The 26,312-nt window shown below is 51.0% G+C and overlaps 6 protein-coding genes across 6 annotated transcripts; 2 read left to right on the top strand and 4 right to left on the bottom strand.

Moving 5' to 3' along the window:
* Positions 1-225: 225 nt before the first annotated feature.
* SAPIO_CDS3625 (uncharacterized protein) lies at positions 226-1,354 on the bottom strand (the record flags this gene model as incomplete). Its single annotated transcript, XM_016786379.1, has 2 exons — positions 226-260; positions 346-1,354. 2 exons carry the CDS (start codon positions 1,352-1,354, stop codon positions 226-228), a joined length of 1,044 nt encoding a protein of 347 aa, XP_016644385.1.
* An 8,878-nt stretch (positions 1,355-10,232) lies between these two features.
* Positions 10,233-11,407, top strand: SAPIO_CDS3626 (Glycosyl hydrolase family 16; the record flags this gene model as incomplete). The annotated part of the gene is made up of 2 exons (XM_016786380.1): positions 10,233-10,326; positions 10,386-11,407. The coding sequence occupies 2 exons, from the start codon at positions 10,233-10,235 to the stop codon at positions 11,405-11,407; spliced, it is 1,116 nt and encodes a 371-aa protein (XP_016644386.1).
* Positions 11,408-12,622: 1,215 nt separating this feature from the next.
* Positions 12,623-15,552, bottom strand: SAPIO_CDS3627 (DNA topoisomerase 1; the record flags this gene model as incomplete). Its single annotated transcript, XM_016786381.1, has 5 exons — positions 12,623-12,760; positions 12,838-13,530; positions 13,595-15,106; positions 15,170-15,321; positions 15,498-15,552. The coding sequence occupies 5 exons, from the start codon at positions 15,550-15,552 to the stop codon at positions 12,623-12,625; spliced, it is 2,550 nt and encodes an 849-aa protein (XP_016644387.1).
* A 1,102-nt stretch (positions 15,553-16,654) lies between these two features.
* Positions 16,655-17,841, top strand: SAPIO_CDS3628 (uncharacterized protein; the record flags this gene model as incomplete). Its single annotated transcript, XM_016786382.1, has 4 exons — positions 16,655-16,707; positions 16,858-17,447; positions 17,506-17,639; positions 17,713-17,841. 4 exons carry the CDS (start codon positions 16,655-16,657, stop codon positions 17,839-17,841), a joined length of 906 nt encoding a protein of 301 aa, XP_016644388.1.
* A 619-nt stretch (positions 17,842-18,460) lies between these two features.
* On the bottom strand, positions 18,461-22,122 carry SAPIO_CDS3629 (uncharacterized protein; the record flags this gene model as incomplete). The annotated part of the gene is made up of 2 exons (XM_016786383.1): positions 18,461-21,734; positions 21,845-22,122. The coding sequence occupies 2 exons, from the start codon at positions 22,120-22,122 to the stop codon at positions 18,461-18,463; spliced, it is 3,552 nt and encodes a 1,183-aa protein (XP_016644389.1).
* Positions 22,123-23,402: 1,280 nt separating this feature from the next.
* Positions 23,403-25,828, bottom strand: SAPIO_CDS3630 (Vacuolar sorting; the record flags this gene model as incomplete). The annotated part of the gene is made up of 4 exons (XM_016786384.1): positions 23,403-23,503; positions 23,606-25,198; positions 25,489-25,684; positions 25,751-25,828. The coding sequence occupies 4 exons, from the start codon at positions 25,826-25,828 to the stop codon at positions 23,403-23,405; spliced, it is 1,968 nt and encodes a 655-aa protein (XP_016644390.1).
* Positions 25,829-26,312: the final 484 nt, after the last annotated feature.

Here is a 26,312-nt window from a genome sequence, read left to right on the forward strand (position 1 = left end):
AATATATAAAATATATTATAAATAGTATCTATAAAAGCTTGAAGAGATAGCATATATATATATTATAGTATTAAAATGAGCTAGCTCTAGGATGGGAACGAGAGTGACTATATTAGTTATCTTAGATAATGTAGATAGATGGACATTCTTCAAAGAATATCTTATATGGAAACTCTTCCTCTCCTACTGTACATCCCAAGACCTTCCTCTCGAAATCTCCTTCTCCTAGGAGGCATCCGATGCGACGAAATAATGGGCCGCTTTCCCCCATGAGTCGCTCTAAAAGTAACATTACACAGATGTTGGGAATTCCACCACTGCGGCATGAAAGCATCGCAGGCATACAGAACAAGCTGCCGTTTTCGTTATCCTGGTCAAAGCTATCCCTAGGACGGTCCAAGATAACATCTAGATCCGTTTCACTCTCGGCCGCGTAATTTAAGCCCTGCAGCTTGTTTGGAGTCCAATCAATCCAGATACCCCAGGAAGCACCGTCCTCAGGCCTGGGCGGGTTGTCTAGTCGTAACAACTTCACGGATAGTAGAGTGCCGCGGAGCCTCAGCCATCCTCCCTGTATCGTTCCCATCCTATCATCTGTGACGTAGTCCAGCTTCATATCTTCCGCTTTGATTAAGACATCCCTGCGTCTGGTGCCCGAGATCCTTCCAGGTTCAATCTGGCCGTCCACAGAAGCCCACGACCAGCTTGGAGCGCGGTATATACCAGCGTCTACCTGAGGTTGGACCCTAGATGCACCATTCCTCGATTTGAACCAGAGGAGATTCCGCTCTAGTGTACGTTTCCACATTCCTGCAACGTAATCCTCGCCGGAAATCGTTGACATCATCCTCGCGAGAGCTGAGACAGCCACGAGCTTATCGCGAGAGAATGTAAGGTCGCAGTGCGTGAAGAGCTTAACCACATTAGGCCAGTGGTATGAGAGTATGCTGTCAACGTCGGCGTCTTGGGCGGAGAGTAGTGCGGCCCTGATGCCGCGTCCAGTGGAGACATCGCTTCCTACGCTACCTCCCGTTAGGCCGGCAGGATTAGTCTCAGCAGCCTCCTTGGTGACACACTCCCAAAAGACCTGGCGCGCGCCAAAGTACAGGATGCGGGGAGATAGAAGGCGTTCTTGGAGAACCCAGGCACGGGTGTTAACTTTCGCCTGCAGCACTTCTACTCTCCAGAGGTCCCAATCGGAAAACTCATAGCGAGCAAGCTTGCCGTCAATCCATAGGTGCGTAGTGGGAGGGCTAACAATATCAGGGTTTCTATCGGAGAAGAGCGAGTGATAACTATCGGGTGCATCCGCCGCAGATATAGTGCATAACGCGTTCGAGTAAACCTCGCTCATAAGTGGCGCCTCTCGTTTCCAGTCGGCGAGGCTATCCCCCGACTGAATAATACAGAGTGAATCGATCCAAATGTACCTTACCCCCATCTCCCGCGCGACGTAAAGAGAATCTTGATAAAGTTGAGGCAGGGATGAGATAGGGACGCCGTTGCATAAACCGCGATAATTATCTGTCGTTAACTTGAAGCTCTCGGAGCCGCCCCAACAATGGCTTAACGCGAGGTAAGGGCCGCTGATATCGGTCTTCGTCGTTTCGATTAAACAACACCGCGACGAATCGGCAGGACCGCAGTCAAGGAGCCTGGTTGGGTAAATACCCTGCTTCGGGACAGGGCATTCCTCGTGGGTTTTCAGGCACTCATGGATCCAGTGTCGTGCAATAGACAAAGTCTCCGTGGCCTTTGTAGTAGTAGATAAGGGTCTGGAGACGCCACCTGACCCTGCGCATTCGCTCTCGTTTATTCGAACCTCCTGAGATGCTGGCTCTAGATGAGGAGTAAGCTTGGAACACCGCTCCTTCACACCAAAGTCCTCCCACTGTCCACCCCGTTCAAGGGAACTGCTTACCATCTTTTTGGTCCAAGACAAACATCACTCCTTTCCGGTCTGAAGGGTTCACCCGAGGGAAATCTGGTATTTTCAAATGAAAGTAGATACACCATAAATAGCCGTCATTTTGCGAACGACTGACGGTGGAAATCGTCGAAGGAGCGTCGACAGATCTATCAACTACACCGTCCACAAAGTCTGTGTGGTTGCGAGTTTCATCGGCTCCTAGGGCCGGAGTGAGCCGTCGTTCCTCAAAACACAGATTAATCCATACTCTGTTACAAACATAACATCCTAGCTCCACAGAATGCTTGAGACTAGCGAGTGTCTGATGGTGCGCTTGAGGATGCTCGTTGTCGTCAAGGGTGTCCTTGGGGGGCACCCGTTGCGAAGCAAGTGTAAACTTGCAAACCTCACAGATCATAATGTCGGAGATATGAGGGACTAGTGAACTTCTGATAAAGTTTAGGGTATATGAGGTGTCTTCACACGAAGAAGATGGACGAGGGACGAAGAGGTCTAATATACTATAGTAGAAGCTCGGCCGTAACGACGGGCGGAAATGTCAATGAAGATGAAGGACCTGGAGTCGCTCCCTATTACTGGACAAGGATCAGTTAGAGCCGAGCTCCTTATACCAAGGGTTGAAGTATGTGAACACGGCCACTCTGGCGCGACGAGCCAGCCGCGGATTCTTAAAGCTCGATAGCGCCAGCGACGATCTTCAGCAACAACCGAACGGTCTCCACGTTGCCAGTAGCGAGTATTTCCTAAGAGGACAAGTTTCGTCGTACTTGAGATCTTGGGGTCCTGCGGGGTCTTATGCACCGCCCCCTTTCACCAGGCGGCAGCAGTCGGGGCGTGGAGGCATAGCTTTTATCCATTGAGCGGGGTACGCTCATTCTCATTCCTCATATTTTTTTCATGCTCTCCCCGGGTGGGAACTTGGTTGGAGTAGTAAAGCCTTGAGGGACCAAGTCATTACAGGTTGCGGTGCGGCCTACAGCTTTCGACCAGTTGACGAGGTCGGGGTTTTCGCTGACATCGTAGCCGAGTCTAACGGTATGGGTTAGTGAGTTCCTTAACAGCCAATTAGCGTAAGTTTGCTGGTATCTTCGGTTCGGATAATCTAAACAAACGTCGGTGCCCATGCACGAAGGAGGACTGAAATACTGACTACTCAGACATTTTTTGTAGGAGTGCGGAAAGCGGATGCAGAAGGATGCGACATGCGACATGCTTCCACCAGGTACTTGGCTCGGCGCAAATGGGACCGAACTGGCAATGATAGACTGTGAAGCATCCACATGCAAGACCGACAACGAAGCGACTGCCACCAGCAAACCGGAGCCTCGTCGTCGGGTTGTGTGTCTATCCATGTCTTTTTCCACATCTCCTTCCTCCAATTGGTTTCTCTTCCCAAATCCAGACGTGTCCACGGGCCTCAAAAACCGGTATGAATCTTTCAGGCATCGTGACACGAAACTATGCCAGCTATGCAGGACGGGCTTGGTCCCGCCTCGTACGAAGTAGGACAAGATTCGGGAGGCAGCAGGATCTGAGAAGCCGTGGCGTTGTCCCCCAACGAAAGCAGTAGAGGGCTGACGCTTTCCAGCCGGGTGTCGAGATCCTGGCCGAAGGGGACGGAGCAGCTATTTGTGAATATGGATAACAGTGAGGTTGGATTTTATTTCTTTCCCTTCTCTTTTTCTTTTCTAGAGCCCACGAAACAAGACTGGCCATGCCAGGCGTGAAAAGGATTGCTGAATGCAAGGTGCTGGTCTTCATGGAGGGTACAGAAAAGGCATGGTGCATGGCGTTGGTAGCATCGCTGGCCTGGCCATCTGCAGCCACAAATTCACAGAACTTCTGGAATAGCTTTGGGCTGAAAGGAAAACCAATTGAACAGACGAAAAGGCTACGGGACGGAAGAAAATTGAAACAAACCAACCGCCACGCAGTCATCGTTTTTCTCTCCGTCCTGAAGACAACACTTGCGGTGTGTCCAAATGGGCTGAAGACCCGTCACTTTCAAAGACACGTTCGGGATCTTGCCTTTGCTCTCTCTCTCTCTCTCTCTCTCTCTTTTGATGCCCCCATCATTCCATGGAATTCCATGGGGTGCTTTGCTTCTCTTGACTATTCCGCGCAAAGGTACAAGTTCAGTTTGTGGCGTCCGGGAATACGAGTTGCAACTTTGGGGGCCTTGGGGGCCAAACCTTGTAGTTTGACCCTGAAAAGTTCAATTATTCAACATTGAGCACAATCCCTCGTTTTACAGTACCTGGAGGAGGGGTAGATAGAGGGGAGGGAAGGCCAAAGGGGTTTTGGGGAAGCCACCACGAGACCAGGTTGCCCACATACTCGGCCAGTCCGCAAACCGGTAGACTGCTGCAATACGGAAACGGTAGAAACGTTGGCAACTGATGTTGGCGCTAAATTTGTCTCCGTCTCCTATGGAACTGGAAAGGCAGATTCCTAGGCTCTCGTGGCACCGGACGGGTTCAAGCAGGCGAGAAAAAGCAAAGTGAGCCAGTTCACTGCCCTCAGCTCGAACCAGTTCGTCCGTTGACCCCATTAATTCTACGAAGTATAGCGGTTCCCTATAGGACTGTACGGATGCCAATCCGAAAGACGCTACCAGCTGCTAAAGTCGCCTTCCGAAAATAAAATAGAATAAGAAGAAGAAAAAGGGAAAAAAGAAGAAGATATATGAGCTGGGCAACGCCGCCATTCTACCTAACCCGACACACTCATATAGGACGATATGAGAAAGACTTTCATGACAGCGGCGCCGACACACCCTCGACTGAGGTGAAAGACAGAGACCAAAACGGTCAAGTTGGCCTGGCTCGAGTTTACCGTTCTATCAAATCTCAAAAACGACAGAGGCTTGGTCCGCGAGCCGCGACCCACGCTCGCCTGGTCTCGCCTGGCCTTGGTCACTCTGATATCTATTAGCTAGTAGGAAGAGTTATATCTTTGACATATACAAGTACCATGTACTAAAGTAATGTCTTGGTGCGACAACCCGGGTGCAATTGTACGTGCTAGTAAGCTAATAAATAGCCGTCGCTCCCCAAGAACGTTTCGTTTCTAAGTAAGACACCCTGTGACATCCCGACATCCCCCAGCCCTGCCCTGGATCATCGATACTTCTTTCTTCCCCGCTGCCTAGCTTGACAAATTTCCAGCTCTTCCTACATTTCTTTATCTTTTTCCTCAGCTATACCTGCTCAACTATGGCGAACAACTCCATGCCGGCCGCGGCCTGGGTCATCCGCAAACTCTTCTCCCCTGATGAATTAGGCAGCCACTCACTGTAAGAAGCCCCGTCGTCTATTTTCTATTGTCCATTCTCCATTCTCCATTGTCCACTCGAATTCCTCTCCGATGGAAAACCGCTAACAAAATGCAAGCAATCGCTACGCCCTTGTGGCCCTTTTCGCCTGCGTTCCAACATGGCTGCTGGCCAGGTGGTGGAGGTCGCGATCGGCCGTGGCCGCGGCCCTCCACCAGAACCCTTCCGAACAAGAGACACTTCTGCCCATCACTGAACCGCGCTGCAGCGGACCTGCAGCTATCCCAGGCGACGAAACTATCTCAGACAATGCCACCATGTGTGCCCAGTGCGGCTCGCCTCCAGGACAGAGACTCCCAGGCCTATCCTATTCTATGGTACCGGTACCCCCAAACACCAGAGATACCAACGACGTCATGGCTGGAGTAGATGGGGAAAGGCCCGTGTCTGGCGGTCAACCTCTCCCTCGATCGGGATCCCCAGATTTTTTTCAAGACACGGTCCCATCAGTCGGTCAGACATGGCCTCCGGAGGTAAAGGCGATGGTCCTCAATGGTCGTCGTGAAGCCGACGTGCCGCGGGATCCCCATCGTTACTGGTAATAAAGGGCAAAAAACTTGACCTTATTTTGCCGTTTGAATCCGCCTGGCTATCTCAGCCGCCCCGACGATCGGAGTCCGGGATTCGGGGTCGAGGGTCACTTTTTTTCTTTCCTCTTTTGGGGGGTGGGGGAGGGGCAGTCTGTGCTGTTATTCTTCCTTTCCAACCTCGAGAAATTTTGGAGTTGGTTACAGGACGGCGCGTGCTTAGAGGGACTTGCATCATAGCTCATTGTCTTTATACACTTTCGTTCGATTTTCCTTCTTTTCTTTTTCTTCCTCTTCTTAGTATTCTTTTTCTTTCCTCTTTCTTTTCTCATTCTTATTCCCCCCCCAAAGATTGCAAGAGAATTTGAGGATAAAGGATAGATTGTACCAACGTAACGGACCGACAGCTGCACCGAGGAGGTTTCCCCGAAGCATCTCACAGAGAGGATGGCAGATTTCATTTCTTTTAATAGATTGCGTTCAAGACAGTTGAGACACTCCCCACCTAGAAAGCTTCCATGCTGGTTTCACACTTGCAGATTGCAGAATTCGGTAGTCGGCGACTATGTGGTAGTATCGTTGTAAATAAGCAAAGAGCAAACAATCATTGACAGGTCGAGGGATCCGAGCAACATGTCTGTATATACTCTGAATTGACCCCGCCTTCCGTCATCCTAAGATGTGGTCGCGCCAGAGAATGAGCAAAGCTCTGCCTGGCTGGCTGTACGGAGTAAGAATTTGGGCAAACCCCAGCGCAGGCTTCCAAGGTGTTTAGGCGTCCGAGATCCAGTCCATCCCACCCACGAGACCAGGCTCTGGCGGCTGGACACCTGCTACTGGTCTTGGGCTACAGCGTGCAAAGGAGATTTTCCTTGGACAAATTTGCCACGCAAATTGAGACTACTCAGTGCAGTGCTTACAAAGTACCGCTTGACGGCTGGCTAGGCAGCAGTGTCCCTTGACCTCGTAGGGTCGGCGTCCAACATACGTAGAAGAGCTGCTTTTTTCCTCTCTATTCTTCCCCTCCCTCTCCGATCCCTTCCCTCCCATCTCGTTTTCATTTCCTTTGTCCGTGGAATTGGTGACGTTGAGGAAATCAGTGCAGATTCCGCCGACTGGCTCGTCGACACAACCGCCTCTCAACATCCTGGGCGATGCAAGGTACGAGGTACCTGAGAGGCTGAGACAATATCTGTCGTCAGACCAAAACTCTCCGGGAATTGCCAATCGGGTTAATGAAATGACACTTATCAATTGATGTGTGCCATAGCAGCAAGCAGATTTTTTTCGATTGGAGAGAGTTGATGCTTCAGTGTGACTGGGGCACCAGACCCTACAAGTACTTGATGTGGGCTTGTGTGTTGGATAAGCTCAACTCCTTCGTTACACCTCGCCGCGAATTGTCACGGTGGATCGGGCGTGGCTGTGGCATTGGAAAACTGGACTGCAAGAACTCATAGATAGCTTGATACCTCAGAAATCGTACAGCCACCACTAACGTTGAACACGCCAAGCAAGCTTCCCGGGCGGCCTTTGTCGGGCTGCTTTTCCAGTTAATCGGCAGCACGCCGACGATGCTATGAGTCTAGAGCGATCTGGAGTGAGCCTTGGTGAAGGAGAGAAGCCTCGATGTGCTTCTTTGCGGGTCCTTGGGGTCGGTGGCAGTGCAGCGTGGTGAGGCATGACCGGACTTGTAAGAACTAAACTACGAAGAAGCATCAATTGAAAGTGAAGATCGATCATCATGGGACTCGCGAATTGCTCTCTGATAGGCTCACGATCTTTCCCTCGTCGAGAAAAACCAAGGTCAGTTTAGTAGAAGTAGCGCATTTGCAATTTGCTTTGGACGATGACTCGATTGGCGGGTGAGCTTGCCATGGCAAAGACTCATTGAGGATGCAAATGTTGTTTCCCATTCTCGGTATTACATTCAAGACCAACCCGGGTTAGGGTCTGTCGCTGCGTCTCTCGACTCTCAGATTGGGGAAAGTCGTGGACCTACCAGCTGCCTGTGTGCTCTTGGACTTGCAGCAGCTCCGCCACAAAACGGTATCTGCATTGGGATTGAAGGCGAACCGATATTTTCTACCAATGCTTTCTTGCAGTGGGAAATGTGAGATGTGCAGATGGGTTCCTGAAGAAGATTAATAATATTAGAACGCTTATTTCAACTGTTAACTACTTCGTACATTCTCTAACTTATGGTGGTCATGGTTGGTGCCTCACATACGATCATCCCGGTGTTAGTTAATTTGACTGCCTTGATTTCATGTCATGTTCACCAATACCTCGGATTCGGATCCCCGGCCTGTCGATGTACTGCGTAGTGTTGGTATCATCGGGGTCCGCAGCCGGCAATCCCATGGCGGGACGGAAGAGTAGCGCATTTTGGTTATCATGACTTGGTTTATATCCGTTTTTGAAAGGAATTGGGCTGGCCCAAGAGATGCCGGGCTAAGGAAACATGGAACGCCCCGACTGGTTTGGGGCTTATCCTTGTCCATCCCATGCTGCCACGAGGCTTGTCGGGGAACCCGAAAGTGAATCCGTAGGGCGATCTCTCATTCCGGGATGGACGCAACCTGCAACCTGCGACCTGCAAGATCATCCAAGATGCGCTGGTCAAAGGAACGCTCGTGCGAAGGAGGCACGGACGTCTGTGAAGGACAAGAGCCGTGGATCAGGACCTTAACCGTGCAGATACCCTCAGAAAAGAAAACTCGCCGATCTCTGGATAGGAAACGGGAAACAGGTACTTCGTACTGAGGACACGGATAATGAACTAACGCCCTTTCAAGTTCAAGCTCAGGTTCAAGTCTCATGGTCTTCTTCCTGGTCAAAATGTTCAAGTCCGTTGACGCTCCTGCTCTGTCCTCGGGCTTAAGGTTAAGAGTTCCTGTTTGAGACTCGCCAGGAGTCAATTTTATCAGAGTAATGAGGCAGTGCCAGACGATTTGGTGTGACCAGGCCTAAGGTTCGGCTGCGTTCCAGGAGACGTTTACGAATCCGAAGCTTTGGCGAGAAGGGCCGACACGACACCAGCGAGATCTTGGCGTGTTTCCTTTTTTTCTTTTCCTCCTTTTGTGGCATTTTGGGATAATACTCACGTAATTACGAAGTATATGGCGGACCGAAGAGATTGAAATTTAATGTTGTCGAATATTATTGGCAGTATTGATCAAATCAGTTGATGTCTTTTCGGCTTCGACTTCGTCATCAATTGATCAGTTTTCTTGCACCAGCCACGTCTTTTCTTAGTGCGACATTTGATGGCTTAGCGCCTGAAGAAGGCAGCTAGCTGGCTCTGGAACGCTAGCCCTGGCTGGCTACTAATAATAACGGTGCCAACGCGCCATCGTTGTTAAACTAGAGTTCCCAACTAGTTTTATATTCTTCCGTTCCTGGCTGCCCTTGACAGCTTCGGATTCATCAGTAGTTGCCACGAGCACGAAGTGAATTTTGAGCCAATTACAGAGCCCCGCCACCGCCAGGAACAGCAGGGTCGGAGCTGGGCTTTAGTGGGCTCTAAACTACTCCGTAAACTTTAGTTGAGGTTATTTCGTCGTCCCCAACCACCTCGATCGATCCCCTCCAATCTCCGATTCGATCAAATTGATCCTTGTGGAGGGCGCCAAAAACAAAAGATGGTTGCCAGCTCATGCCTGCATCTGGAATATCCTGACATCTTCGTCATTCACCTCTTCAATTGAATTGTTCCAATGTCGTCCCTCGGCCCCACTGCGAGTTGATGTCATCGCCAGGCCATGGAAGACCTCGTGTCCATGTCCGTACCCCAGTAGATACGAAAAGTACTTATAGATCCAAGAGATCCAAGGTGGTTGGGCTCAAAATGCTGCGATGCCAATGCTATTGCCTGCTATTAATGCCACTTCTCCATCTCTCTCATCTGGTCCTTCCTTAAAGATCCAATCTCGCTCCCATCCACATGAGACATCGATCTTGCTTCCTTGTGACATCTTAACACTCTTAACACTCTTAACCTCTTAACAACGCTTGTATACTAAGATCTGATCAGCATCGCACAACGTATTTAGACTGCTTCTTTCAATTATCCTATTGCACACTCGCCTCACTTGGACTTGGCACACCTCGACCTTAATCTCCATCAGCATTGCTGCTGCATTGTGCCGTGTATTGATCCTCTCCTTGGCTTGATTACACTTTTGTCCTTTGTCTATATATTTTGCTGCATTCCGACTTTCCCTTTTCGATAACATCGCCTCGACGGAGTTCCGATCACCATCCGCAACCTGCAATCCGCCAATCCACAATCCACAATCCACAATCCCCTACGAAGCACAAAGCAGCAGAGACCAATTGATATCTCCAGCTCTCCCTCTCGAGCTTTTTTCTCCGTCCCTTTCGCGCCGTCACCACCACCACCCAATATTCCCGCACACACGGACTCTGCCGCGCCACCATGAGGATAGTCAAATTTCTTCCCGCCGTGCTGGCGGCAACACTCCCCCCCACAGTCTTCGCCCAAACATGGTCGGATTGCAACCCATTAACAAGTAAGCCCCTCCTTCGTCCCACCATACTGCGTTCTTCCCCGCTAACCCCCTTGCCGCAGCGACATGCCCGCCGGATACTGCCCTCGGCATGGCAATCCGAGTAGACTTCACAAAGGGAGAAGTAAACTCCTTCGTAGCCTCGGGCTCCCCCATTTACGATGGCGACGGCGTCTCCTTCAGCGTCGCGCGGTCGGGTGATGCACCACAACTTATCTCGACGTTCTACATCATGTTCGGCCGCGTCGAAATCACCATGAAGGCGGCGCCCGGAACCGGCATCGTCAGCTCCGCCGTCCTCCAATCCGACACCCTCGACGAAATCGACCTCGAATGGCTCGGCGTCGACTCCGGCCAGGTCCAGACGAACTACTTCGGAAAGGGTATAGTTGGCAGTTACAATAGAGGACAGTTCAACCCGGCTCCGAACAACCAAGCCGACTGGCACACCTACGTCATAGATTGGACCAAGGACCGCATCGTCTGGCTCGTCGACGGAACCGAGATCCGCACGCAAACCGCCGACACCGCCGAGGCGAACCAATATCCCCAGACACCCATGCAATTCAAGTTCGGAGCCTGGGCCGGCGGCGACCCGGGAAACGCCCAGGGAACCATCGACTGGGCCGGTGGCCTGACCAACTACGAGAACGGGCCCTTCACCATGAGGGTCCAATCCATCGCCGTCACCGACTACTCCACGGGGAAGGAGTATCGCTACAAGGACAACTCGGGCTCCTGGCAATCCATCGAGGCCGTCGACGGCGAGGTGAACGGCAACATCGGCAACGTCGACATGATCACCGCCACCGCGAGCGCCGCCTCCCCTACGGATGGGAGCTCCGCTCCGCGCGTGCCCCAGGGCGGTATCGGCACCGCGAGCGGTGACGCTACGCTGACCCAGACCGGTTGGCCGTGGGTACCTGGCGCTACTCCCGACCAGGGCTCCGTTCCAGACGGCTGGAGGATGACCGAGGAGGGCAAGATTGTGCCGAATGATTCGGCGAGCGTGAGGCCTCCTCTTGTTGCTTTGCTGAGCTCTTTGCTGCTTGGCGCTCTCATCTTTATTGGTCATTCTTCCTAGATTAACTATGTTGGCGCGCCCTGGTTCTTGTTTTTCGTTTCTTTTCTTTTCTGTTTTTTCCCTTCTGTGTTTTACTTTTGTCACACGGACTCTGCGTAATGGACGGGAGGCGGCATTATAGACTATCACTTTTTCTTTTTTTTATCACAGGGGATACTGGTCCCTATGATATTGATACCCACCACAGCGAGGCATACGATAGCGGATAGCGGGATGAGAGAAAAAAAAGAAATAGTCAATAGGGTCAGATAATTGAGAGGCTCGCAGTGATTATTAGTATAAGAGTACATGATGACGGATTCCACCCGACTCGCTCGGGTGCTTATATTTTCTTACATGACAAACAACCTTGTGGCGTTGGAAACATAGATATCATAGAACGGACAAACGGATAATGGTTTCTCAGTATGAATACTGATTCTTGATTTGTATATCGAACAGCGGCTGCGACAGGTAAGTACTGGGCTTGAGTGACAATGCAATGACTGGCAAGTCAATGAACACATCCTTGGTGTCGAAAATGGGGGTGTCTTAAGGATGCCTCGACGCCTAGTCGACAAATAGAGGTTGGTGATATTGTTTCTCAGATTCATCACCATTCAAGTTGGGACGAGGATAGTTGATCATTGTTTCTCTTTCAGCATAGACATCCAAGCAATAGAAATTCAAAAGAACATAAATCCTGGGGAAAAAAAAATTCCTTGAAAAAGTTCTTGAAAAGAAGGATTAAGAAAAATAGAAGAAAAAAAAAGATCCAGACGCTCTTCTAATCAATTGCGTGTGTGGACATGGCACGCGTGCTCCTCCCTTTTTGATTCTCTCACGCCGAAAAGATTTTTATGCTTATTCGAACCGCTCCATCCACCACCCCTGTTTATGCGCCCCTGAGTTGCCTCTTGCTTTGCTTGCTAATGAAGTTTTGCCGCGAAACCAAGATACCTTGCCCCTACCAAGATGGTCGAGGCTGGCTGGCTGCCATCTATTTACATGGTAATAGGAAAAGGTCAACAAAACAAGAAGAAAAGACAAGAAGAAAAAGAGAAAAAGAAAAAAAGAAAAAAAAAAAAGAAAAAAAGAAAAAAAGAAACTAAGAACAACGGAATCAAAGTGTGGTTGAAAGTACAGTGCTGTTGAGTCGTGGGCAGAAAGAGCATCAATACATCTATGTAAAAGACTTCGAATTGAGAGCAGGAAAGGCGTTCGACGGCCCCCGCGTTAGAAGTCCCAGTCATCATCTTCAACTGACTTGATGGCCCAATTAAACTTCTCCCGCAGCGTCTTCGAGAAGAACTTCTCAATAGGAACGTCGAACTTTCTAGCGAAGACGACCGTAAGACGGGGGTCGATGTAATTCTATGAACCATTGTTAGCATCAGGCATGGCGGATAGACATAGAAGAAATAGACAGAAAACGGAGAAGTGCGGCTTACAAGCTTGCTGGTACTCAGGGCAACCTCCTTGTTACCCTCACGGTCTTCAGCCTGGAGTCTCAGATTGCTGATTTGAGTATCATGCTTGACAATCTGAGCCTCCAGCTTCTCCACCGTCACACCTCGGCCTTCAGCGGCAACCTTCTTCGACTTGTTCTCCTTCTTGAACTTGGCCTGAAGCTCGTTGGCCGCCTTGAGCCGCTCCTTCAGTTCCTTATCCGGAAGAGGCTTCTCTCCCTCGGCGGCGCGCTTCTCGTTCTCCTTCTGGAACTTCTTCTGAATGTTCTCACGCTCCTTCTCGACAAGCTGTTCCTGGTGCTCAAGGATCCACTCCTCAGTCAGCTCCGGGTCCATAGCAAACCATTCGGCACCCTTCTTCTTCTTCTGCTTGGAATCAAGGTCCAGGATCATTTGCTTGGCTCGCCACTTCTTGTACTGGTAGGCCTTGATCTTGTCGCCGAGCTTCTCCATCTGCTGCTCGTGGCTGGCTCCCACCGTTCGCTTGTGGTTACAGAGAATGGCCACCTGACGATTGCAGTCGTTGTACAGCTTGACCTTCTCGGCAATGGGTCGGTTGTCACCCTTGAGCTCCTTCAGGAGCCTTGCCATTGTGATCGAGGCATTGTAAGTACGGAACACCTTGGCCGTAAGGCCGGGCATATAACCTGAGAGGTGCTTGTTCAGTTGACTTGTCTAGAGACATAGAAAATGTTAGCTAGCTCACCCACGTTGAGTGCGGAATGCATGAGAAACCTACCGTGAGGCGGTCGAAGATATCATCACCGGTCGTCTTGGGAGACTTCTTGAAGAGCTTCAAGTTCTTGAACACTTGCTTGTCGACCTTGACCTCATCATAGTAACGAATGCTGTCTTTACCGAGGAAATCGAAAATGACCGTGTCGGGCTCCCTGAGAGTTACGTGCTCGTATTTCAACGAGCAGCAACCAACAGTCTCCGCCTCGTTTTCGGTGTCCTTCTCGTTTCCAGCTCTGAGAGCGAGCTTGTCAATAAGATAGACGGCCGTGGCACGCTGTCTGTCCGCCATGACTTCGCTCTTGAGATCCCTGGTGTAATCTCGGCGAATCCTGTCGATGTGTTTCTTCAACTCTCGGGCCTTCTCAAACTTTTTGAAGTCGCTCTGGCCCTTGATGGCACTGTTCGCGGCAAGCATGACATATTTGTAGGCGCCATTAATATTCTCCTGCCACATAGCAAGCCACGTAGCCTTGTTATCGTGCTGAACGGCCTTCCACTTGTGACCCGGAGGAGGCTCGGGGACCTTGGCTTCCTTGCCGATATTGATCGTGATCTGCTCTGGCATAACACGACGCTTGACCTTGCCAGTCTTGGGGTGCTCTCCACGACCGCGGAATAGACTAGGAGGCTCCACACGGAAGTTGCCGACCTTTTCTTTTCGGCCATCCCACTTGCAGAACATGAAGGGAGCCTCAACCTTGTCCTTTTCGGCCTTCTCAGCCTTTTTCTCGGCTGCGGATCTGGCCTTTCTAGCCTCATTCGTCGTGTGCCAGTATTCATGAATCTTGGTGAAATCGAGCTTGGAGAACTCCTTGATGTCGACTTTGTTGCCGTGCCTGTCAGTGGCACCTCCGGTTTGCTTGATAGTCTCCTTAAAATCGGTGAAGAAATTCTTCTGGAATACAGGATTCTCGACGTTGTGCGTTGAGTGGAGCATAGAGCCGAAGAACCAGGCTACCTCTTCAGCTTCGACGTGAAGATTCACGGGCTTGCCATCATAGTGCAGCTTGACATGGGAAGGAAGAGGCGTATAAGCCGGAGCCAAGAGGACACCATTGTGTTCGAGAGTGGTCCACTTGATCGTATCGTCCTCTTTCTTCGGTGCGTTCCACCATTCGTACTCCTCTTCCGCCTCCTCAGGAGCCTCGCTTTGGTCTTTCGACTCAGGCTTGGCAGCCTTCTTCACCGGCGTAGCCTTGGCCTTGGTAGCAGCGGCCTTCGTCTTGGTGGCATTGGCCTTGGCCTTGGCAGTTGCAGCCGCCTTCTTAGGCTTCTTCAGTGGCACATCCGAATCGGATTCGTGCTTCTTGACCCCGTTGGCTTTCTTCGTAAGTGCGCTACCGGTTGACTTGCGCTTAGCGGCAGGCTTTGCGAGAGGCTTGTCATCATCGCTATCCGACTCATCCTTGATGGCCTTCTCGGCAGGCGTCTTCTTTGCTTTCGTGCTCTTGCTAAGGGGGGCATCATCGGAATCGTCGTCGGGGACCATGGTTCGTGTTCGTTGGCGTTTCGCCTACGAAGGGTGCTGTCAGTACAAGCCCGCCCAAAAGGGTGGGAAACGGATAGGAGCCCTTACCAAGGGTTGACCATCATCGCTATCCTCCGACTCGTCCTTATAGTTGACCTTATTAATGGAGGATCGAGATTTTCGCTTGGCTGATCCATTGGTAAGCGGACCATCGATATCCATGGCGTCGGAGGAAACTTTCGAATTCATCCCTCCTGAGACTAGTTGAGAGGGAACTGGGTTAGATATTAACTCAATTTAATGGTAGGAACGCGATGATGAGGCTTATGGGGTTAGTGCTTATGGGAAAGAGGCAATCGTGACACGTCAACTCCGACCCCCAGGCTGGGCAGGAGAGCCGACGGAGGATCCTCGCTAAAGATGCCACATCACTTACCACGCCTGTTGAAACGGGCAAGAGGCATATCATCCTCAGATCCACTTGAACTCATTGTGACTCGGATCGGGTCGTGATGGGTCGGCGACGCGATCAGGATTTGAGTGTTTTGGACACAAGAACGGGCTCGCCGAGTCGTGCCGGAATCGGGTGGCGATGGGTTGCCCACGGGCTCTGCGAGGCTAGCGGAGGAGAGATAAACTCGACGAGTAGAAAAAGAGAAAAAAAAAAGGTAAGCTGCTGGAGTCAATGGCCTACATGGAGGTGCTCGGAAACGTGGTAGAAAGAGAAAGGAGCGTGAGGGAAAAATGGTGGAAGAAGGAGAGGAGGAAGGGGGGGAAAGTGGGCGGGCGAAGGAAAGTATTAGAAGACTCAGGTTTTGGAAGTAGTCGTGACGGGTGGTAAAGCAAGCACGCCTCGCTCCCCTAAAGTTTACAACCGGCTCGGTTCGTCGCTTCCTCTTGCGCCTGTCTGTGCCCCTGGTGTGTTTGTAACGGATGAACTCCGGACAACGCAAAAGTGGATTTGTGGAGCGCCCGAAGTCACGTGTCTCACATTATTCAACGGAAAGAGCTAAAAGAGGGAGGCTCGACCTGGGGAACTACGCTCTTTGTTGTCGAGTCAGATGCTCACCTAATACCCAATTGTTATACCCAATGGTTCTGAATGGGACCAAGTCGGATTTGCAAGGGGGTTGTATGGGTACAAGAGGATTACAGTAGTGTACAGAGGCTGTCCAATGGAAGGGACAGGTCGTCAATTTCGCGTGTCCCAAGCTGAGCGGCGTTCTGTGCATGTGTTGTCTGGCCCGGCCTGACTAAGTTAGCGCGAAAATTAACCATCGGCCTAGACAAAAATTTCGTCTCCCGTTAGTCATCGAGGTCAATTTTTTCCCGAGTCCACTTTTGTTTTTTCCTGTTTTGGGATACACGTGAAACATCACGTGGACGAAAAGCTCGGCTGTCCGCAACTGCGTTCGGATCTAGCAGGAAGGGTGATGATTTGAAAATAACCTCGTCAAAAGAGAGAGCCATCCAAAAGCTCAACCCGCCACATACCCCCAATTGAAAGTCCCCTCCCAGTCAATTGATTCGCCGATCAATTGACCTGCTCCTGGCAGAGGTTTCAACTCCACTCTTTCATCCCCCCTATTCACGATGCTTTCGAGGGCAGCGAGGCCGGCTATCCGGGCTGCGGCTTCGGCTCCTAGGTGAGTCCAAATTCTCCTCCAAGCCGAGCGGCGCGAATCAGACCCACGACTGGCCACACCACGACGCGGATAGGATGCAACCGATTTATGGCGATGTACTGGGCCTACCTGAGGCGATTGATTTACTGATGATGGAATTGTTGGGTGTAGGGTCGTCGCCGGTGTGCCAAGCACAGCCGCTACCTATGCCACCCTTCGAGAGATCGAGGACCGCCTCAAGTCCATCCGAAACATCGAGAAGATCACCAACACGATGAAGATCGTCGCCTCCACCAAGCTCAACCGCGCTCAGCGAGCCATGGACGACTCCCGCAAGTACGGTAGCACCTCCAACGAGGTCTACAGCTCTGCCGAGACCGCCGCCATCCCCGGAGACAAGAAGACCCTCCTCATCGTCTGCTCTTCCGACAAGGGTCTCTGCGGTGGTATTCACTCCGGTATCAGCCGAACCGTCCGCCGCATGTTCGCCGAGAACCCCAATAGCTACGACCTCGTCATCATCGGTGAGAAGTGCAAGTCGCAGCTCAGCAGGACCAACGCCAAGGACATCCAGTTCAGCATTGCTGGTATCGGCAAGGACATCCCCACCTTTGCCGATGCTCAGGCTATTGTTGACCAGATTCTTCTCCTTCCCAACGAGTACTCCGAGGTCAAGATTCTCTACAACAAGTTCATCAACGCCACGAGCTACGAGCCCACCTCTATTGAGGCATTTTCCGTTGATGCCATCACCCAGTCCCGTAAGTTGTTAACCCGTCTATCTAGCTCTCTTGTACTCCGTCTAACCTTTTGGCACAGCCAACTTCTCCGCTTTCGAGGTTGAGGAGGAGCTCGTCCCTCACCTCAGGGAATACGGCTTGGCCAACTCTCTCTACTGGGCTCTTGCTGAGGGCCATGCTTGCGAGATCTCTGCCCGACGAAATGCTATGGATGTGAGTTTCTTTCCATTTCCTGGACGTTTTACTGTTGTTCGGAAGCTAATAGACTTATTTCTTCTCTCTACAGAACGCCTCCAAGAACGCTGGTGAGATGATCCAGAAGTACCAGATTCTCTTCAACCGAACCCGTCAAGCCGTCATTACCGGAGAGTTGGTGGAAATTATCACTGGTGCTACCGCCTCCGAGGACATGTAAAAAAAGTTTTTTCCCCTGGCCTTAAATGGCGTGAAGGATCTGCACCGGGAGAGGGAAGAGGGTCAAGAATTCGAAGCTGGAAGCAAAAAACACCAACTGAACGCTTCTTTTTTTCCTTTTGTTTCTTATATCTTGCTATCTCCTCGGAAAGCGGTGTTAACTTATCGCCAACTATCCAACCTGTGTACTAAAGCCCCAAGTGAATATATTTTTCTTGTTATCTAGAAGAAGGAATGGAAGACGAAGTATAGAGAAGAGCTGATTCCCCATCCCTCCTCTTCATTGTTTACCCATGGAATGGAGGGTTATCCATGATAAACAACATTTCGTCCTCCCTCGTACGCTGGAATGCATAAATACCTCGTTCTCACCCCATTGCCCAATTTCTATATCTTCACCAAGGCTTCTTCTTCACGAACAAAGTTTATTAAGACATCAAGCTGTAAAGCATAGCCGCAGTTCTAATGCATCTCACCAAGTTCTCAGGACGCCTCGTTGCACCCCACTCTTGCATGCTAAAGACCAGCGCCATCCACGGAAAGATATCGATGAAAAAAGAAACATGGGTATATAAGCTTATAAAGTACCAAGGTCCTGGTTTTACAAGATCCCTCCTCCTTTACTCACTCCCGTCGTCACTATCCTCTGCATAGCGAACCTGCTTCTTTCTCCTCTGATTCCCAACTCGTCCATCCTCCTCTCCATCGACAGGTCCAGGATCAGCAATCGGGTGTTCCTCTACATACTCGGCCCGGACAACAACCGCCTTCTCATCCCACAGTGGTGCAAGCCTCTCGTACTCCGCCAGTTTTAGGGCGTACGCTTGCTTCCGCTCGGCAACCATGTCCTCAAATGGCTTCTTGTCCTCGGGGGTGGCCTGCTTCCACATCTTGGAAAGCATGTGGCGCACCTCGTTGGGGCCAGCCTTTCCCTTGCGCTTGCCGGGTCGAATGCCAGCCTGGCACTTTGCGCGGGCCACATCCTGGTTCGCGGAGCAGTAGAGGCGGTAGGCGTTCGCGGACATCTTCTCGGGCGGGGCAGGTCTTTCTCCGATTTTGCCGATAATGTGGTGGTACACTTGCTCTTCGTAAATCTCCCGTGGATCCTTTGCCTCGGCGAGCATTTTTCTCTTCAATGCCTGGGATTCCTTGGGGATAAGAAGGGGTGTTGGGACTTGGATGTCTCCGATAAGGGAATGCAGGACTTCACCAGCTGCTCGCAAACCAGACAGGTACGCGCCATGAACGGTTGCTGGGTGGGTTCCTATCGTGTGTTCTCCCGCGAAATAAAGATTACCAACAGGCTTCGCCATGGTATCATAATCAGTCGGCAGCATTTCGGGGCCGGATGAAGAATAACTTCCTCGGGAGAATCGATCCTTGGCCCATCTCGCAACAGTTACCTCAACAGGCAACGGCGCATCTTTGCCAAAGATGTTCCTTAAAACTTCAGTAGCCTCCAGAACGAGCTCGTCATCTGACGCCGTTTCAGTATCGACGGCAGCATCGCCCGCCATGAGAGCAACCAAGCAGGGAAGGCCAGCGGTCGCACTGACATCAAGGAACTGGAAAAATCGACCGCGCTGGGATCGATAATCTGACTGGTCAACACTCTGAGGATTTTCGGGACATCGCAACGCCCCAAAAATGTGTCGAGTGAGATCCCAGAAGGGTTGCTTGTAAATAAGGATGACTTTGTTTAGGACGCCATATCCGAGTCTCTTAATGGGCCCAAACTTCCATTCTGGAAGCTGTGGGTTAAATTCGACATCGCCATGCTTCAATACGCCCAACGGAATCGTCGAGACCACATAGTCTGCCTCAATCGTCGACCCATCCTCGCATACTACCGTAGCGGGTCCAGATGGCTCGCTCGCATGGTAGTTGATCGCTTGGACGGGAGACTTCATTCGAATATCGAGCTTTGACGGGCAATGCAAAAGGCCCCTTGCCACTCTTTGATAGCCACCAACAATCATTGTGTGCTTTCCCACCCACTCGTTTCCGGCATCGATATCCCAACCACCGAGACTAAGGTTGTGTATATTCGTGGCATTGCTATACTCGAGGTTTGCAACATGCCAGTTCAGGAGGCGGAAGTCTTGGTCGGTAAGGTCTACTATTCGCTTATACTGGGAAAAGCAGGAGTCGACCACGCTCCCCAAAGTGGCACCGGGTGTGGAAGTCGGCGTGATTAGGTCGATAGAATCAGTTTCTGACACGCCGGCGCGTAACGTCCACCCTATGGACCGTGCGGCTGCGGCTGCGGTGGTTTTCGGGAGAATGGGTCCAATAATGTGACTGAGGGATTCAGGAGATATCTCGGGGTGGTCTTCGCACTCCTTTTGCGAAATGGTCTTCTGGCCATCGTTGCAGGCGTCTCGCGCTTCCATAATGAGCTCCCTGTTTCCCTTGACCATCTTGGGTGGCTTCAACTTATACTTGTATTCAACCACTCTGTCGAGACAATCGTTGTATAGTCCCTCCGCGCGCAAGTCTCTTTCGTCCTCAACAGGCTGGCCATTGTAGTCAAAGATTGTGGTGCGCGAGTTAAGGACATGGTATGGAAGGCCAAGCTGAGCTCGGACGAGGATGTTTAACGGATTTCCAATAAATCCGGTAATGATCATGCCGCCCATCTCGGCAGTGCACCTTTCGACACGAGACGACACATCCGGCGATTTTGTCTCGAGTGGGCGAGAATACACCCTTCCGCCAACGCGACTCCTACCTTCCAGAATGACAACCTTCGGGGGTACTTCACCGAGTTCAGCGAGTCGGTCAGAGTATTGGTTGAAGAGACCCTCGAGTTGCCTCGCACAGCCGAGGCCTGCTAGGCCTGCTCCAATCACCACGACAGTCTTTTGCGCCTTCTTCATGGCGGTTTTCTCTCTGGCTTCCATGGGTGGGAATTCTAGACATCCATAGTTGATATAACCATTCCGTACAAGCCAGTCATAGCACACGCTAGCAACATTAGCCCATCGAGCACCAGCGCAGCCCACGGCCTCGTCACGAGTGACGGCCACGCGAGGGTTCCGGATCCAAAGTCTGAGGATACCATTTCTTATGTTCAGATAGGTCGTGACTTGGACGTAGGATAGATGATTTTTCATGATCTCATATTCACCTGGATGGAGAATAAAAGGATTGAGTCGTGAATTTTCCGCTCCCTCGATGCATTGGCTTGCGTACTCAGCAGGACTAAGGTCCGTCGGTATCGATGACTTGGGTCGCACATTGAATACGGGCCGCTCGACGCTTTGGGTTTCAGGAAGTTGAGGAGGTATAAACTCGTGTTGTTGTGTTGGCGTGACTGACTTCGAGGCTGATGACTCTAGATCGTCATCCGGAGGAGAAGTAGGTTTATTAGGAGCTGCGGGTTCAGGCGCAGCAGGAACCGGGGGGGTAGGCGGGGCAGGTGTTGGTGATTTAGCAGCCGGTTCGACAACAGCAGGAGTACAGAGTGTTGGAGTTTCTATCGCCGGGAGAGGGGGTTTCGCTGTTTGATGAGTTTCTGTTGTTGGGGGAGATACCGTCGTTGGAGGAGATCTAGCTGTTTGAGGAGGAGATCCAGTCATTGGGGGAAGAGTAGATGTTATTTGAGGAGGAGTAGTTGACATTTGGGGATCTTGAGGTTCCTGGTCGTCCACTGCGGCAGGAATGCGGGGCGAGGGGGAGGGCGATTTAGCAATGGAAGCGCTTGCCGCATCTTGTTGAGTCGGCCCATCTACGTCGACAGGCGTCGTGGCTCTACTAGAGACCACCGACGGCAAAGAGGACAAATCTGAGTGATCGGATAGAGTAGAAAGCGAAGACTCGACAAGCTCTCTGTTCGGCTCGGACTTGATGGAGGGCGGATGAGTGACCGAAGGTGCGGGAGGCTCACTCGGTCTACAGAATGTTAGAAATCATGAAAGGTGAAACATCACAGCATCATCTCCACCCAGTTACGCATATCTAACATTGTCTGTCGACGGAGTTGGATTCGGGAAGGGACGTACTCAGTGGTTACAAGTGAAGCACCTTCATCCCGCTTCTCATCAAAATCTATTCCAGTACTCATACCCTCGGTCCAAACCACAATTTCCTGTGCGATTTCCGTATGCGACTCGGAGGACGACGGACTCGACGGAGTGGCCAATTGCGTCGCCAGTTTCTTAGCTGCGGATTTCGGCTGGACTTTACGCCCGGCTCTTGATCGAGGTGACGCTCTCACGCCGGCCGTCCCTTTCCCAAAGCGACTTTCTTGGCTTCTCCTAACCCTCGACGACCTCCCCATTGTCAGGGGGGCGGGCTCCTTGCCGTATCTCTATTTGCGATTGGGTCGTATATCAGACCTGGGACTCAGAACGAAGAACACCCCACGTCGAGGCTCGATACGGCTGTCTCAATGGCTGAGCGGAGTACAGCAGGCTATATTATAAGATAGACATAAGACGCTGCCTCTCTCCGTGGAGATGTAGTCTCATCGATCCAGGGACCTCTGATATGAGCGGATTCTAATTCGATTAGATCTGATGGTTAATTGACAGCCATCGATGCAGCAGAAAGACTTGCATATTGAGGAATTCAATTCTGTTCCGCTACAACTACTCGCCGAAGAAAGATATTGATCAAAACGCAGCTTACCGAAATACAACCATTCTACACTGTCCCCCTAAAATCCGTTGGCCAAACGGAAGCCGATGGTGTCGCTGAACGAGGGCGAGAGAGAAGAGAACAGGGGTGTACGGATTCAGTGATCTCTAAATTAATGTCAAGAGGAGAGGTGCTGAATGCACAGCGCGTCCGAGCATTGGTTACAAGCTCAAAACTGAACTCGGTAATTTGCAATTCGCATTGGAACTCTCGGTCCGTCGAGACCTCAATTCTTCAATTCTTGTTCATGTTCCTCGACTCCACCTGATCGATCGATTTCCCGAAGTGGGTGGAGCGAGATTGAAACTTCTCACGTGATTCTAACACCAAATCTTAGACGCAATGGGAAGGAACTGCTGCGACTTAGGACCCTACATCAGTTTCTCAGATCGAGGGCGTCAGGCCCTCTAGGGGCAATACTTGCGCTCCGAGGGCAGTTCTTCTTAGCTTCAATCATCTTCGAGATCCCCCGAGGTCACATTCCTCACTGACCGAGTTCAATATTGATAACCCCCCAAGTCCATCCGGAGCTTCTAATGTCCTCATAGAATCCATCCAGCCTATACCTCCAACGACCTTACTGCAGTGTGTGCAAGCCTGCAATGCCCGTCTCTAAAGGGGCCTTGCCCAGAAGCTTCCCCGCTTTCATTCAAACTATTTCCTGTAGTATCGGTGCCAGCATCGGCATCGGCATCGGCATCGAAATCGGACGAATATCCTTAGGCTTGCCGAGTCTTCAAAGTCACTAGGTTCGAGTCTCGAATTTCGAATTAGGTGTTCCCCGTGTACTTCGACATTAAATATATCTGCGGAGGGCATGGTGATGGGAGGCATCACTGGTCACAACATCGCGATACCACTTAACGCTCGACAGATCTAAGCCAATTAATCAATACCCTACATCTAAGAAGAACCACGCGCCTAACCGGACTCCTTTGCATATGAATTCGTTTCAATCGCCGCGTCCATCATCCTATTCCCGCTAATCAATGAAGTCGTGCAGATGACAATATTCCTCCGATCTATCACGCGGGAACGCAATGTTAGCAGGTGAATTGAAAAAAACCAACAAAAAACAGAGAAGGAGAATAACGTCTCGGGCAAATGAGGGAGATGATACAAACCTTTCTCCTGTCTCGCAATAAAACGAAGAGCCGCGATTTCGGTAAAAGTAATCCCCCCGACAAAAACAACAAAGACGGTCTGCTTTTCAGCGCCTCCCGAGAGAAGAGCCCGAGCCTTTACGGCCTTGTCCTCACCCTTCTGGAGTTCATAAAATGTGCGACCCCGAACATGCTTGACGGCATCGTCAAATCCAAGCCAGCCCTGCGCCCCGCCTGTAGATGTAGCGCCGCCCCCAGGAGCACTGCCGGTACCCTTTGTAACCTGGAACAAATACTGCTTCTGTAATACGCACTGGACAAGCCGAATAGACAGCGGCGCATACCCGCTGTATACGTAGGCTATATCGTCCGGGTCATCCTCCTTTACCTCATCGACGATGAGTCTCAGCTGTTGTCGTAAATACGTATAGTTTGTCTTGGTCCCCGCCGCGTCCGAACCGCCTGCCATCGGAATCATTCCGGCCAACGGCGATGACTTTGGAAGGATAAGCTGGAGTTTCGCCAGTTTATGCAACGTCAGGATATGCTGGTATCCATAACCCTCGAGTATAAGACGTCTGAACTGGTCAAACTCCTTCTGCGAGATTCCCGCCGACATGCAAGAGTATATGCATAAAAGCCGCAGGACCTCCTTCAAAGGTGTATCACGGGCGATGAGCTCTTCAATAGTTTCAAACTGAGACGATGGGTCCGCGCCGTCTGCGAGGTTTTGTTGCACCTTGAGCAGTCCCTTAAACAAGTCGGATCTAGTATGCTTGATGATCTCCTCGGCCAAGCCGCTGTGAATCCTCAAGCTCTGTTGCTCCGCCTGATATGCCGGGAGGTTTCCCACGAATTCCTTCAGCTCGGCTATGGTCTTGGTACTCTGGTTTGCTTCGTAGTCCTTTTGAATCCTTTGTAGTCTCAAGGCTACCTTGTTAAGCAAAGTTCCAACTATGGCAAAGTTGGCGTCACGCAGCTGGTCGTACAGCTTGTCGGAAGAATCGAGCTGGATGGGACGCTTGCGTGTTTGCGAGCTCACTGACGACGACTGAGCTGGTGCCCCAACGACAGTCGTATCTACCTTTGCCTGGTTATTCTCGATGCCGAAGACCTCGTCAATGAGACCCTCGTATGTAAGCTGGGTCAAGAGCGGTGTCACAAAATCAACCTCCCGGTCGATGATAATGACGCTCTCAATCGTAGTACTAGGTGTAAGCCCATCCTTGGTACCTTCACCAGCACCACCCTCGGCAATGACCTCCTGTCTCATACGACCTAGGAGATCCGCAACACGCTTCGCGTTGTCGCCTTTGCCAATGATTCTTGGGAAGAGACCATGGTTCTGCTGGATCTCCATGAGAGCACGCGCTAGAAGATAGGTAGGGGTTACGTCTTTGTTAAGATACAGGTCCTCGAACGAGTCGTACAGTTCTAGGGACAAGACATCTCGTTCCAGCGGGAAAAAGTGTAGTGGGAGCTCAGATATGGTCACATCGCCTAACACACCCGCCTCTTCGAGAACTCTGTTGGATACGAGCGTACGTCGAGGGACCCAGAAGATATGGAAGTCATGGCCGGTCTGGCTTTCGCGTTGCAGTCGACGGATCTGGTCTACCAAGGTGGCGATATGTCAGCACGTCATGATAGTATTGATTCCACGGAGGCAAATAGAGTAAAAAATACTATAGGAGCGCGCTGTATATGTGGTTTTAATTTTTGGCTCACCGACTGGCGTCGTGGAGTAAGAGATAAAAAGTCCACGGTGCCTACTTTGGAGCCAGTTTGGAAGGACATGGGTGTGCAACTTGCGCGTATGTACTATACTACAGGCCTACAAGTCAGGGCCGTACATGTGCCCGCATATGCGATCGAATACCGGCACATCAAAGAGATCAACTAACCTGCTATTGTCTGAGCGTGGCGGCCACATTCCCCTCTCGTAATGAAGATGACGTTGCGCTGGCTCGTATCGACATTTTGATTCTCGAGGATGAAGAATTTATCGACTCCATACTCCTGGAGCGTCGTAACCTTAACTATTACGCCAACTGGGCCGACGAGGCTTCGATCGAAGACGACATTCTTCTTGCCACGAACCTGTTATCGGAAGGAAAGATGAGCAACGAACATCGGATTGAGGGGAATTGATAGAGGCACACATACACCCTCAAGAAGAGTGAGCAGATCTCGTCTTGCTTTCTCCCGGATCTGCTCAGGATTGAAGCTGACTCTGGGCGCCATCATGGGCGCTCCATTGGAGCAGGGCAAAGCCGGAGTAGGAGAGGGTTGAGCAAGCACAGCGTGGATTGTGGGAGAGATTGAGTGAAGAAGATGAGCCAAGTCAGGCGGAGCTTGGGATTTTAGAAGCCTAGCGCAATTTCAAAGGGTGATTGATGGAACAATTGAAGCAACAGACTTGTCTATGATGAGGTCAGCGGACTTAATCATCAGGCACCGCCTGTAGCCCCCAAATTTCCCCACTGTTTAGCCGTCATAAAGTGGACAGACAGAGAAAGCCCAATGTCACCTCTCGACCATGCTGGAGCACTCCCAAACAGACTAACGATCCATATTAGAACAGACTCAGCTACCTCGAACTGACTACTACACTACCACGAAACTGGTATAGTACTTCACCCAATGGAATGAAGAAATTCAGCGACTAAACGGACAGGACCAACCAAAATGTCCTCTCCCCCCAGGATCTGTAATCCAGCAGCATACC

Source organism: Scedosporium apiospermum (assembly GCF_000732125.1).
Source record: "Scedosporium apiospermum strain IHEM 14462 chromosome Unknown SEQ_SAPIO_0088, whole genome shotgun sequence".
NCBI lineage: Eukaryota > Fungi > Ascomycota > Sordariomycetes > Microascales > Microascaceae > Scedosporium > Scedosporium apiospermum.